Below are 13886 nucleotides of genomic sequence, written 5' to 3'. Positions count from 1 at the left end.
TTACTAATACCGGGAACGGGAAAAGAGGAACCGAGAACCGGGAACGGGAGTCTGGGAACGAGTGCACAGCGGTTATCTGTATAAAAATTCAAAATGGCGGACGAAAACACGGAAAAGGGTCTGGGAACTAGTTTTGAGCACGCGTTGTTCAAACTCGATCGTCGGAGCAAATAGTAACTTGCACGTTGACTTCAAAAATTCAGTTTTTCTCTAACATACATTGCAGGTTCTATAGAAATCCGATCTTCGGATAGGTGAGTATCCAGAACTAATCGAAAGCTTTACCGCATTTGAATAGTCAATTCAGAACTGGAAGCTCACCGCGTTGACTATTTAAATATAATGTTTACAGTATTATTTTAAAGTTCTGACTGTTTTATTTCTCAACTGTTTACCATTTTCTTTGATACAAATGTATAATGGAACTTGTATTTCCTGATGTTACTTTGGGTTATTCTGTTGGGTTATCAGGAAGCAAATTTGTATTCGCACAAACAAGATAAGGCATTTGGCGGCGAAGGAAATTCATAGTTCGTCGATTCACTTCTTCAACCGAGAAATAGTTTGACCAAAGTTCAAAAATTGCTGACAATAAAGTCTCGGAAAACACAAAATGACTAACAAAAATTGGGAAGGAACTATTCCACGATTTAGTAGGACGACCAGCCGGAATTAGCACAAGTTTTGAAACAGGTTGAAATCGTTTGTCATTACTTCCTTTTGCAGAAAAACAATGTATAATAAAACAATTATTAGATTCGGTTTATGTGATACTCGGAATAATCAAGATCTCTGCAAGTGTTATCAGCCTCAGCCTTCGGCTTCGGCTGATAACACTTACCTCGACCTTAATTATTCCGGATATCACAAAAACCTTATCCAATAATTGTTTATAAATATGCTGTTTATTTAGTTTACTAAAATACTGCCTTATTTAACTCAGTTAACTCTGCCTTATTTGTTTTAGTTCTGTCCATTATCGACGTCCCTGATAACGATGTTGGGCTCTACAAACGCCTGCACTTACATTAACTTCGAATTCTCACCCAGGAATAGGCCTACTGCACTTCGCCTTGATACCAGTACAAGTCTAAGAAAAGCAAGTCGTCTAATTACACTGCAAACGGCAACCTAAAATTAAAAATAATCTAATTAAGTAACACTAAGCATTTACCTTAATCAGCAAGCTTCATTTTACTCCGTTTCCGTTATTTTGTCTGCCATTTTGAATTCTTATACGGATTACCGCTGTGCACTCGTTCCAAGACTCCCGTTCCAGGTTCCCGGTTCGCGGTTCACCGGTTCCCGTTCCTGGTTTTTGTAAAACCCGTTGTTAATTTCTGATTCTACTGTTGTTAAAATTGTTTTATAACAGATTTGTGGACTTGTCTGACTTGGTGTGAGATAAACCAATACAGCTGGCCACCGGCCAAGAGCGAGCGATGCGGAGGCGGCTTTATTATCTGTTTATTGCCCAGTGAACTAAATCCTGATTTAGTTACTGGCCGGGGTTAGGTTACGTCTTCGACGCAGGCTAGGGAACGCGCGCCTTTCCCTTCTCTTAGCTCAGTACAAAGTTTAAATGCAAATCTTTCAACCTATATCTGTTTGCACAGAATAGTTTTAGGGTATGTCAAGTTAAAATGTTCGTGATCCAGATGGCATTTCTCTCTAGAAAGGCAAGAGATAAAGGTTATTGTTCTATGCTTTTCTTGATTGGTTGTTGTATTGAAACATGTGATGACGTCAATAAACAGTTTCAATTTCGTCGAGTCTGTTCCACCATTATCTGGGGACTGGACCAACGAGTACTGCTGTCTCTGAATCAGGGAAAATATAAATCTCATCAAGATGAAACTGTGGCTAGTTGCTGCTTGTATTCTCTGTGTTTCCCTTCCGGTCGGTAAGTGAACCTTATCTACTTTCATTAGCCCTTTTTCACGCGTTCGATCGGTTCGACCATTTCATTGAAATTACTGATGTAATCCCGATGAGTACGAGTTACCGAGGGTAAAATTATTAAGAAAACAACCTGGAGGGAAATCGAAAAGGTTCGCGTTATAAGCGTTAACGGTAGGTTTGAGTTATTGTAGGTTCGAGTTATCGAGATTAAACTGTAGGTATTTAGGACCCCAAAGGGTATGGATTTTGAGTCACTTTGGTCTGAAATGAGGTATAGATTTACTTTCGACTGTTTTATACTGAATTGAGACGTGGAGTTTAATGCGAATCTGTCGAAATCAATATATGTTTGACTTTATTATAATACCGGGTTCTTGCAACGCAGGCTAATCCGGCGCTCGCTCATCCAAATCCGCCTCTCCTCTTTTTTTTCTAAGTTAATTTTTGCCGATTGTGTCTGTCATGGTTTTACCATTGGATATCATATTTTTTGTATATTTAGAACAAAGTATTTGGTAAATGCACCACTTTTTAGCGTTTTATTGTGTCGCTGTCGCGTAATCATGTTGCTTGTCTCTGTTTAGAATTCCTGTGTCGCCGGCATAAGGGGGCGTATCTCTTGTCGCTTTTACTGTAGACTTTTTGGACGAAATTATCGCGACAACGCAATCTTACAAGACCGATATTTCGAATTTGGAGAATTTGTTTAACATTTCCCTTATTAAATAAGCTATTTTTGTTTTCCAATACACGTTTATAACGCGCAGTGGGCCAGTGGGCACTGAATGATTTGCTGACCTCTCTAATCTATTGGTGGCGTCTCCTATTTGCGACATCACGCAAGGAAAGCATGCAGGCTAGCTATAGAAATATCTTTAGGATATCTTTCTGGCGATGAAATAATCACGCTGTTTTTTTAACGCTTCGAACCGTTGTTTCGAGTCATCATTCGATGGCAAGAACATAGTAGAATATCCTAATTTTCTTTTTCAGTATCACTATGACAGCGTGACAGCTTAAAACCTTGACATACAATTTATTCACTGGATACAGGGACGTGCCATTGTTGAGGGAAGGGGTGGGGGATGTTGGGCAATTACCAAAAAAAGGCTGAAAAAAATCGTGCAAGGGAAGCCATAAAGAAAATAAGATAAGAAAGATATTTAAAAAAGTACTTGCACAATGCAACCTGAAGGTGAAAAATATCTTGCCCAGAAAAATTACCCCCCCCCCTCCAAAAAAAGGTCCGTCTTTTATTACCCATAAAGAGTTAAAATCCTAAATAACAACACATGATAAACTGGTGAAAAAAAGATAAATATCTTAAGTCAGCTTCAACTAGCTACTGCCTGTTAGCTCTTGAGTTGTTTTCGCTGTATTAATGGTGTATTAATTAGGTTTTTTGAACGTTTCTCGTATGGCGAACTTCAGACTTTCGCGACTTAAACTCGCTCTTAGTGGAAGTTTTGTCCAAATTCAGGATCAAAGTGATATAGCTAAACAAAACTTCGATTATTTAATGTTTTACATCTGAAAACCGTGGAAAAAAATCGGGATCGCGAGGCAAGGGCCACTTCCCAGAGAGCATGAGAGAAATACTGGTTACACAAAAGATAAATCATTTACCTAGCATTTTCGTTAGCGCAAAACGAGGCAAAAACGGAGGGAGGTGCTGAAAAACCACAAAAGGGAATGGAGTTTGGGGGGGGGGGGGGTGAGAATCTGCCTTTTTTTGCGGTGTTGGTTTTGTTGACATAAAGCCAGCAGTTTTTTGTGTTTATTTACTGTTTTGTCTGTGAAAGGAAAAATAAGTCTGCATCCGAGTCAAGTGCCCCAAAAATCCGGCTATTGCCTTGGTTTTAGTAGCATGAAGCGACTAGATGTTTCACTACTCCCCTCTGAATATGATGCTAGTGCAGGGTTACCTCGGCCTTACATTTGCCGGTACACACTGTGAGAGTAACGTTTCTTCCAAGAACAAACTAAAGGTTGGTTCTCATATGACCGTCACGATCGCCTGGTATGTGGGAGGACCTACGAAAAACAATCATTTTAGCCCTAGATCCAACACAATGGCAGCCTTCAATGAAAGAGCAAAACTCGTAGCCTCCTATCGTCTCAGTTATTGCAGTCACGGCGAAGAAGGGAAAAAGAATTTAGAAAGATAGTCCACGGGCGATCCAAGCGATCGTGATCGCCCCAATCGCCGCAGCTAGACGTTAGCGATCGTCTGTGCCGGGGGGGGGGGCACTCAAAAAAGTTTTATACGAAGAGGCTCCGCCCCAAGCTTTTACCCCTTACCCTTTTATATACCATGTTTGACAGAAATTGTACCCCTTTCGTATACCTTTTACTGAAAAAAGGTACCCCTTTCATATACCAAAAAGACATGGTATAGACTTAGAACAGGACGTTTTCTTGTCATTTTCATGTAGCGCTTAATAAATTGAAATAATACAGCCATAAAGTGCGTCTGTTCGCAATATTTTAATTAAAGGCCCTTTTAAAAACCTAAATGACGGATTTTCATACTCTTTCATATACCTAAACTTGCGAAATCCCTACCCTTTTATATACCTGAAGCCTGAAAAAGGTACCCCTTTCGGGCGGAGCCTCCCCGTATAGGTCATTATATGGAGTACCCCCCCCCCGGGCGTCTGTGTAATGTTCTCATATAATCGCCTGTTTGAAGTGCAAGAGGATAGAAACGATCGGGGCCGTTATAAGAGAGCCAGCCTTTAGCGACCACAGCCGTTCAGGGCTAGAAGCTGCACCTGGCCTCTGGCAATAGTCATGGGATGTGTGCACGTCAAGTACAATTATTTAAAATTCCTTAATAAATATTGGGTCCAATTAGAATCGCCTTAAAAGTGTACTCTAATTTATCTGTTTCTTGATTGCTTAATTAATTAATTTATTGATTTATTATTTATACTTCAGCTTTGAGTTTAAAGTGCTATGACTGTTCTTCTACGGACTCGTGGGATGACTGCAAAACTAAAAGTGAATCAAAATCATGCTCGGGTGGTGCGGATAGATGCGCTAAGGTCTACTTGAAAGCCGGCTCGATCAAAGGCTTTTTCAAATATTGTACTTCCAGCTCGAGCTGTGCTAAGGACGGCAACCCTACCTGTAAAGCCCAAATTGGATCGTTCGAATGTGACGTCAACTGCTGCACCGGTGACAACTGCAATGCTGGCTCAGCTTTTCGCGTCAGCGGTATCCTGTTGCTGGCATGCGCCCTGGTATCTTTGATGATGTTTACTAAAGCTTGACATTGAAGTCAGTTCCCAGGCAACCGTAGACAAGACTGGACATTGCTGCAGTTTAGTTTTTGAAAAAGTTTAAAGTTTAAAAGATAGAAACGGTGAATTCATAAAGACGGAATTATCTTGAACTGATTAGATGTAGCCTGCGTGGCAGACAGTCCAAACCGCCGGTATAGTCCATATCGAGGATTTTGTGACACGTCCGGCTGCAACACAGGCTAATTATATGTAGTTATGTCGTTATGTAATATGGCGAAGTAGTTTCTAACGCTTTCCTGATTACAGTTCTTTAATTTAATTAGTATCCAAGTGTTTGATACTTGAAGCAGCTCCGATGCAGCTCCGCAAATATAATTGATCATTTGATCTTTTTTGTGACAAATAAGACCATCTGATCTATATTTCAGCCTTTAATGCGGTCCTCAATTTCTTCACCCAATACTGAATGATTGGCATCGAGCCCCACGAAACAGTGGACCGTTCGACCGCTCCACGGTTTTTCAACTTTTTACATGGACTAGTTGGGGAAAATCTATCGACACCTTTAAAAAGAGCGCGTTGGATTCAGCAAACTTGCTAAGTTCTAAGCCAACAAACAGCCCACATTTCCCCCGGCGGAAAAATCTGATTTGTTGTACCACTAAAACCTGCTATTGTATGATTATTGCCACCGCGTGATGCGTTGCGTGACACTTCTTGCGTGACCCTGACATATCGATCATGTTCACATGACAACTTAACGCCAATTAAATAAAATGGGCGGAATTTGATTGATGACGTCATTTGATGACTACCTGTCAAAATTGGTCGAAGCTGGCGTATATAAAAGACTGCTCGTCGAGTGTGTTCCACCCACTATCGGCTATCTGGGGACTAACGAGTACTGCTGTCTCTGAATCAGGGAAAATACAAATCTCATCAAGATGAAACTGTGGTTAGTTGCTGCTTGTATTCTCTGCATTTCCCTTCCGGTCGGTAAGTGAACATATCCTACTTTAAGTCTTTACAATTACAGCAAGAATCTTTTTGAAATCTTAAATTGACTGCCTCCCCGAACTTGCTCCCGCCTTTGATCGCCGATTGTTTCACTGCACCTACTGATGTTGATAGGTATCTGCGATCCCAAAGGGTATGAGCCATTTGAACCGTTTTGCTATGAAATGAGGTATAGATTTGATTTGGACTGTTTTGTACTGAAATAAGGCATGGAGTGTAGTGCAATCTGGGCTGGAATTGTGCATGACTTTATGATAACTAATATCGGGGAATGTCGATACGCAAACAGAAGCTATTCTTAGGTTTTGCGCTCGTTCAATTTAGCGATCTGCAGAGAAAATAAAGGGACTATAACCAGTTAAATCAGCTAGACGTGAAGATGTTGTACCATTCGACATGATTCAAGTTTTCTGTGTTTCGTTTTTGGATGCTTTTTGCTTACCTTATTGTTACTTATTTTCGCGGGAACTTAATTTCGCGAAAATGGAACGGGAATATTTCGCGGGACTTAATTTTCGCGATTTGGCCAAAAATACGTAATTAACATAAAAAATACAATAGAAAACGTTTGAAATAAATTTTCGCGGGTCTTTAATTTCGCGAGTTTTTGAAAATCGCGAAAATCGCGAAAATTAAGTCCCGCGAAAATATTTCCGATACTACTTGGTCAAAACACTTGATGGAATATTAACCACCACCTGCACTGAAGGTATTTTTAGACATTAATTCATGTGTACCTGCACGAAATTTATACTTACATGAAATTTTCGTGATAGTGCGACTTTGGAAGGACAATAGTTCGAATTTAATTATAATAATAAAAGCTTTATTTAAACTGAAAAGACCGATCAGCGAAGTCCTGGAGGAAGACGCTGGTCTAAACCGGTGATCAGTTTCCGTCATTAAATAAGCCACTTTCGTTTTTCAAGACATCAAACTTTCCTGTTGATTTAATAAGGTATCTGGTATGATTAATACGTGCACTGAAAATTGAAACATCTATGACTAGGGCCTCCAGGGGGGGAAGGGGTCTATGTTCCCTTGTTCCCAACAAAATTTTCCTTGTGTTTCCGTGTCCCCTAAACATATTACTTCGATTTTGGTGTTCTCTGTTCCCTAAAATATACCTCCCGCGGTCCCAGTTTTATTTTCCTTTTGTTCACATGTTCCCAAAAGTTTATAGCCTTTTTTTCTTTGTTCCCTGAAACTCCTGGGCGAGCCTCAATGATTCGTTGCTCGTGCACAGATGACCTCTGTGATCTGCTCGGAACCACAAAGCAGATATCTTTTTAGCCGACGTGCAGCCTAGCAGTCTTCTTTTACCTCAATTGTGGAAATGCAGTCAATGTGCACGCACAGGCTAAAATCTATCAGGTCGAAAGAAAATAAATCACGCTGTGTTTTGCTAACGTTTCAGACCGTTGTTTCGAGGATTCATCGTTCCATTGCAAGTACATAATAGAATCTCCTATAAAAAGCACAATAAAATATATATTTTAATTTTTTTAGCAGTAAATCGAACATTGACACTTTTTTTAAATAGTATGACAGCGTGACATTCAATTTTCTCACAAGCGTAGGGCTATGTTAATAGCCATAAGAGCTATCAAAAAATGATAAATGTCTACAGGTGGGCTTCTAGTGTCTTTTTGCGCTTGCGGTTGTTTTAACTTTATCAATATTGTATAAGGTTTTGAACGGTGAATTTGTGTTTCACGTTTTGTGTTTTGTTTTTATCGGCCACCGTCAATACGAAGTTCAGACTTCGTAACTTTAACTTCAACGGCGAAATTTAGAACGAAATTAATATAAATAAACAAAACTTCGATCTTTTAATTAATATTTTTATATAGAGCTTACGGTGGAATCCTTGAAAAAAAAATCGGGATCGCGAGGCAAAAAGGTAGTTGCCAGAGAAATACCAGCTTAGCTTGTATTTTGAATGAAATCATTCCACAGCACTCGCATGGCCGGGACAAAGCTATAAAACGGTGAGCGCAGTTAGTAGCCTGCATAGCTAGTGTTTTCGTTGATGGCAGCTGCAACTGAACAAGCGGCGAAGCAGCGAGAGGAATTTGGTGTGTGTCTCAGAATTTGTTCCTTGCGATAGAAAAAAGCTCTGTACGAGCTGGTTCAACAATCTTGGCCTGTACACTTTCGTTAACTTGACATTACGCTTTACACTTCGAAGTTACACGTTCCTTAGTACGATCTAACGCTGCGTTTATTAGCTACGAATAACCACACCCAGATACGCAAGTCCAATGTGGTGAAATAGTACCATTACGTTAATCTCGTACCCAGTTCTTCTCAACCCTCGGAGAGAACATCTGGTAAAGTCGGATTTTGCTCACGTCAAATGTGTCAGAAATGTGACACACGACGCGACTACGCATGCTCGGCAATTTAGTGGATGAAAAGCTCACTTGGCCGCAGTAGAAAGCTCATAAACTTCTTTCTTATACAAGGAAAGACAAGTAACACAATCTTGAGATAGAGTTAAAGAAGAAAAAAGCCGCCGCTCAAGTTTTGCTGCTAAATTAAAACATTCAACCCAGCCTTCAACGGCGGGGAAAAGCGCGCGCTGTATTTGACGCGTACAAGTTAGCTGTACGCGTCAGAATATCGAATATCGTCTTTTAAAAACATTTTGTACTGGCAAGCTTGAACTACAAACTAGCTGTATCTGAAGTTCATTCGCATTAGTAACGTTCAAAACACAAATCCGTTTTTAGCAGAAGCCTTTAAATCCAAACATTTTCTTATTAGCTAACGTGCGGTGCGCGCGTGCAAAACAAATTTTGCATCATCCGCGCGCAAATGCTGAAGCTTTTAATCAACCAATCAGATTGGCGAACTCAACGTACTTGACCAGATGTGTACTACCGTGGTAAGTAGACATCTGGGTACGAGATTTACCATTACGTTTCAGATTTGCTTATCACGTTCCCTGCACGTTTTACAATGCTTCGTGTTAACATGATTATTATTCACTACGTGGGTTCGTTCCACAACCACAATACTATTCTTTACATGCGGTTTTACTACAAATTAACTGATTAAGTACATCATTGCTCGCCAAAGCTCGATTTAGTTATCACGTGTCACAATGTTTCCTTTGCATTCTACAGATTTCTAGTAGCGCTAGCAAAACAATGGCTTAAAAAAGCTACGCCACGGGATTTCGCAGATTTTTGGTCTTAACTGTTCTAAATTTAGTGGAAGGCAACTAACCCATTAAAAAAAAACATTATCTTTGTATATCTAAAGGAAGATATTACCTCCATTTGCAGATAGAAATCAACCTACGACTGTAAATATCGATTTTTTGATGATGCGCGGAAACAACTTGAAAACGTTAGCCTAATTTCTACAGTGTGGTGGGGCGAAGGGAATTTGAGACTAAGCGTTTTGCGCTGTTTGAGACTAAACGTTTTGCGCTGTTATTTTGTTACCATTTAACATGTCATTTAGCCAGCAGACAAAAGTCGACTTTTTAACCATTGTTTCCTAATTGATTAATTGATTGATTGGTTTTTTATTTATTCTTCAGCACTGGGCTTGAAGTGCTATACTTGTGGTAGCACGAAGTCTTGGGACGACTGCAAGTCAACAAGAAAGAGTCTTACGTGCACAGGTGATGCGGATAGATGCGCCAAGGTGCACTTGAAATCCGGAGGAGTCGAAAAGTTTGAAAAATACTGCACTCCCAGTGCTAGATGTGAAACGGACACCGACCCGACCTGTAAAAGTGCCACTGGATCGTTCGAATGTGAAGTCGTCTGCTGCACCGGTGACAACTGCAATGCTGGCTCAGCTTTTCGCGTCAGCGGTATCCTGCTGCTGACATGCGCCCTGGCAACCCTGATGATGCTTGTTAAAGCTTGAGTCTGCTCTCCGGCAACCGTAGACTAGACTGGACATTGCTGCAAATTAGTTTAAAAGTTTTTAAACTTCAAAATGTTTGAAAGATAGATGCTGTGAGTTACCTGCAGTGATTATAGATGTAGTAATGTCGTTTTTTGATGGATATGGCGAAGCAGTTCTTAACGCTTGCTTGATTAGTAGCCATTAGTACAGTTCTTTGATCCGATTAGCATCGTTAAAGTGCTTGATACGTATACTTAAAGCATTTGTAAGCTATATATAGATGCAGCTCAGCAAATGTTATTGATCGTTTGATCTATATTTCAGCGCTGTTTTCAATGCGCTTATATTAACTGCAGTCCTCAAGTTCTGTCACACTGTATTGAATGTTTGGCATCGAGTCACAAGTGGCCCAAGCATGAAATTTGCGTATATTAAAATAAAATAGCGGCCCTAAAATATAAGAAATTGTATGGGTTTTAATTTAAACGGAAAACTTTTGAGCGACAAATAAACAAGAAAATAATAAATAAAGTTGCCGGAACATAAAATGGTGTTGTTTGCTATCATTACAACGTGATTTAAAGCAATTTGGAGCTATTTTAGAGGGGGGAGAGTCAGGAACGAAAGATATCAAATTCATCGGTTTATGGACCTTGTTTTTTGATCGCTTGAGTCAAACCGACAACGACCGTTGGAAATTATTAACGAAGTCGTCGCTTGGGCTGCCTGTGGTTGTTTCTACTACCACACGGCGAGGAAAAGATTTGTGCCTCCTCGCAGCTTCCAATCGCGATCGACAACATGGATCAACATGCCGTGCCTGCGACCATAACGTGGAGCTCTGTATCGTTATAAATAAATAATAATAATAATAAAATATTTGTATAGCGCCAATATCCTAAAAAGTTCAAAAGCGCTTTACAAAAGTAACGTTAAAAATTTTAAAAACATTATTAATTAAAATAAATATAAAAAATTAAAATAGTAAAAAAGTTACAAAAATGCTTAAAAACTTAAGACTAATAAAAAAAGGTGCTAAAAAGTTATAAAAGTGGTTTTTTATAAAGGAAAGTTTTAAGTTTATGTTTAAAAAGGGACATTGAGGAGCTGTTCTTGATGTCAGAAGGCAGAGTATTCCAGAGTGTAGGAGCTGCTACGGAGAAAGATCTTGCGCCGTATGTTTTTGAAATATGGGGATCATTTCCAATGGCCAGGATTACGGTATCGAAGTCATTTGAAAAAGACTGCAGAGAACAGCTGTTGGAAAAAACCCCAATATTTTCTATACGCGTCTACATAAAAAGCCTCCATTTTGAGTATTTCTCAAGTAAGGTTCCCTGACCAGTCGCTGCAACTAACAAATAGCTTACAAAAAATAAGTAGTCATAGAACATGTAGAATCATGTGACAAATTCACGTGCGAGACATGAATTTTACTTCATCAGTAAACCCCGAATTTACATCTCCACATCTTAGGTAGTATAAAATACGCTAAACTGCGCCGTTAAATTAAATTTGAAAGGTAAAAACGTCCATTACAATTTTCAAAAAAATAAATATGTATAAGGGCCCGATTATATGGTGAATGTCAGCCTGGTTTACCGCGGGCTGGAATTTGGTTGCTATTACATGGAGAATTTCAGCCTGGGCTAAACACTTTTAAAATTAAATAGTTATCGTGGCCGCCATTTTCTTTTGTTGAAAACCACCACTGCGCATCCGCAAACTCATTTTCAGCCCGGGCTGAAATTGGAGTGAAAACGCGATTACATGAGGTTTTTCAGCCCGTTTGCCCGGGCTGAGATTTCCAGCTGAAAATTTCAGCCCGGGCTGTAATTCGGCCCGGGATGAAACTTTCTTCATGTAATCGCAGAGGTGTTTTTAAAAAGAGTTTATTTTGGAAGCCGGGCTGAAATCTCAGCCCGGCCAACCTGGCTGAAATTTTAGCCCGGGCTGAAATTCGCCATATAATCGGGCCCTAAGCCGTATATAGATATGCTTGTTCACCATTAACAACAAAAATCGGAAGTTCCGGTTGGGATGTAATATATATATATAAATGGAGTACGACTTTGGTTCATTCCACTGAAAAAAGGTCCGGGAGGACTTCTGAAAAGGTAGTTCTGTTCTCCTGGTTCAGTACAGTGGAACCCCGCTTTACGGACACCCGCTTAACAGAGGGGGAGGTACAGAATAAGGAGGAGGGAGAAATGGCCAAAAAAGTAGGGAGGAGGTGGACATTTTAGCTAAAAAAAATAGGGAGGTGGGAGAAATTTTAGCTCAAAAAGAAGGGAGGAGGGAGAAATTAGCGCAAGAAGTAGGGAGGAGGGAGATCAACCCTCCTGTCCCTTCCCCCTCCTTAACACGGACACCCCGGTATTACGGACAGTTTCGTTGGTCCCGACGAAAACTTCATACATTTCCCGTTAATACGGACAATGGACACTTTTCCTTGTAACAAACTGTCATACATTGTCAACCCCGCTTTACGGACACTGTATATCTGTGCACTGTCAATTTTCATTGTCGCGATTATTTGCTAACTTCACCCTGGTCAAATAATGACAGAATTGGACGAGTCAAAAAGATTTTGTTGTCGAATCTCCAGTGCGCCTGGTTGTGTCGCAAGTTTCCGTGCAAAGTAAAGTTACCGAGTTTAAAGAAAACGTTCTGTTGCTATTATTTTATATTATTTTATTATCTTATATTTTCAAAGTTGCGACATTTTCAAACAATTCACTGTTGATTTTATTAAAGTTTAGTTCGAGTGTCTCACTAGCTAGTAGATCTCAAGGTTTTCGTTTTGTTACCGTAAAAACGTTTGCCTTCGTCTTTGTGTCGATAAAACATGTATCCGTGACTTTTTTTTGAGACCCCGCTTAATACGGACAATTTGGCTTGTCCCCTTGCCTTGGTGTCCGTGTGTTAACGGGTTCCACTGTATCACTATGACAGCGTGACAGCTTGAAAGCGTGACATATGCATGATTTATTGTCTGTAAAAGAAGTCTGCACCTAAGGGTCACCTAAGCCAAGTGTCCCAAACTGCCTGATATTACCTTAGTTTTACCTTAGTTTCTGGATGTGGTGCTAGTGCAGGGCCATCTTGTTATAAGTCATCGGATGTGTGCACGACGAGTACAATTTAAAATTGCTAAATAAGTATAAAAGGTAAAAGGTTAAGTCTAGTCCGAACCAAGTGGCCCATACAGGCCGGAGCTTATCCCGGTTTAAGTAGCATAAAGCGACTAGGAGTATTGCTACTCCTCCCTGGATGGGATGCTAGTCCATCGCAGAGTTACCCCCCCCCCCCCAGCAGTAAATTCGCCGTTACCGATTTATACACCTGGGTGGAGAGAGGCACTGTGAGAGTAAAGTGCCTTGCCCAAGAATACAACGCAGCGCCCCGGCCAGGGCTCAAACCCGTGCCGTTCGACTCGGAGTCGAGCGCTTTAACCATTAGGCCACCGCGCCTCCCAAATAAGTATTGGGTCCAATTTAAATCGGCTTAATAGTGTACTTAAATTTATCTGTTTCTTGATTGCATAATTAATAATTTATTATTTATTCTTCAGCTTTGCGTTTAAAGTGCTATACCTGTTCTTCTACGGACTCGTGGGACGACTGCAAAACTAAAAGTAAATCTGAATCATGCTCGGGTGGTGCGGATAGATGCGCTAAGGTCTACTTGAAAGCCGGCTCAATCAAAGGGTTTTTTTTAAATATTGTACTTCCAGCTCGAGCTGTGCTAAGGACGGCAACCCTACCTGTAAAGCCCAAATTGGATCGTTCGAATGTGACGTCGTCTGCTGCACCGGTGACAACTGCAATGCTGGCTCAGCTTTTCGCG

The 13886-nt window shown here is 40.3% G+C and overlaps 3 protein-coding genes and 1 long non-coding RNA gene across 4 annotated transcripts in view; 3 read left to right on the top strand and 1 right to left on the bottom strand.

Annotated features, from left to right (window-relative positions):
- LOC144636547 (uncharacterized) overlaps positions 1-13886 on the top strand; it is a 103314-nt gene that overhangs the window by 18356 nt on the left and 71072 nt on the right. The window lies entirely within an intron of this gene.
- Positions 1777-5469, top strand: LOC144636553 (uncharacterized). Its single transcript, XM_078495790.1, has 2 exons — positions 1777-1903; positions 4843-5469. Exons 1-2 carry the CDS (start codon positions 1852-1854, stop codon positions 5175-5177), a joined length of 387 nt encoding a protein of 128 aa, XP_078351916.1. The 5' UTR covers positions 1777-1851; the 3' UTR covers positions 5178-5469.
- The window catches only part of LOC144636624 (uncharacterized), a 121065-nt gene continuing 111455 nt past the window's right edge, over positions 4277-13886 (bottom strand). The window contains exon 3 of the long non-coding RNA XR_013567577.1: positions 4277-4559. This is a non-coding gene — a long non-coding RNA (uncharacterized LOC144636624). The remainder of the gene's footprint in view (positions 4560-13886) is intronic.
- The window catches only part of LOC144636558 (uncharacterized), a 31084-nt gene continuing 23207 nt past the window's right edge, over positions 6010-13886 (top strand). The window contains exons 1-2 of the mRNA XM_078495794.1: positions 6010-6146; positions 9721-10155. Coding sequence (XP_078351920.1) covers positions 6095-6146; positions 9721-10055 — 387 coding nt within the window. The 5' untranslated portion in view covers positions 6010-6094 and the 3' untranslated portion in view covers positions 10056-10155. The remainder of the gene's footprint in view (positions 6147-9720; positions 10156-13886) is intronic.

Source organism: Oculina patagonica, chromosome 13 (assembly GCF_052425735.1).
Source record: "Oculina patagonica isolate OP01 chromosome 13, crgOcupat, whole genome shotgun sequence".
NCBI lineage: Eukaryota > Metazoa > Cnidaria > Anthozoa > Scleractinia > Oculinidae > Oculina > Oculina patagonica.
This window is presented reverse-complemented; position numbering and strand designations above follow the sequence as displayed.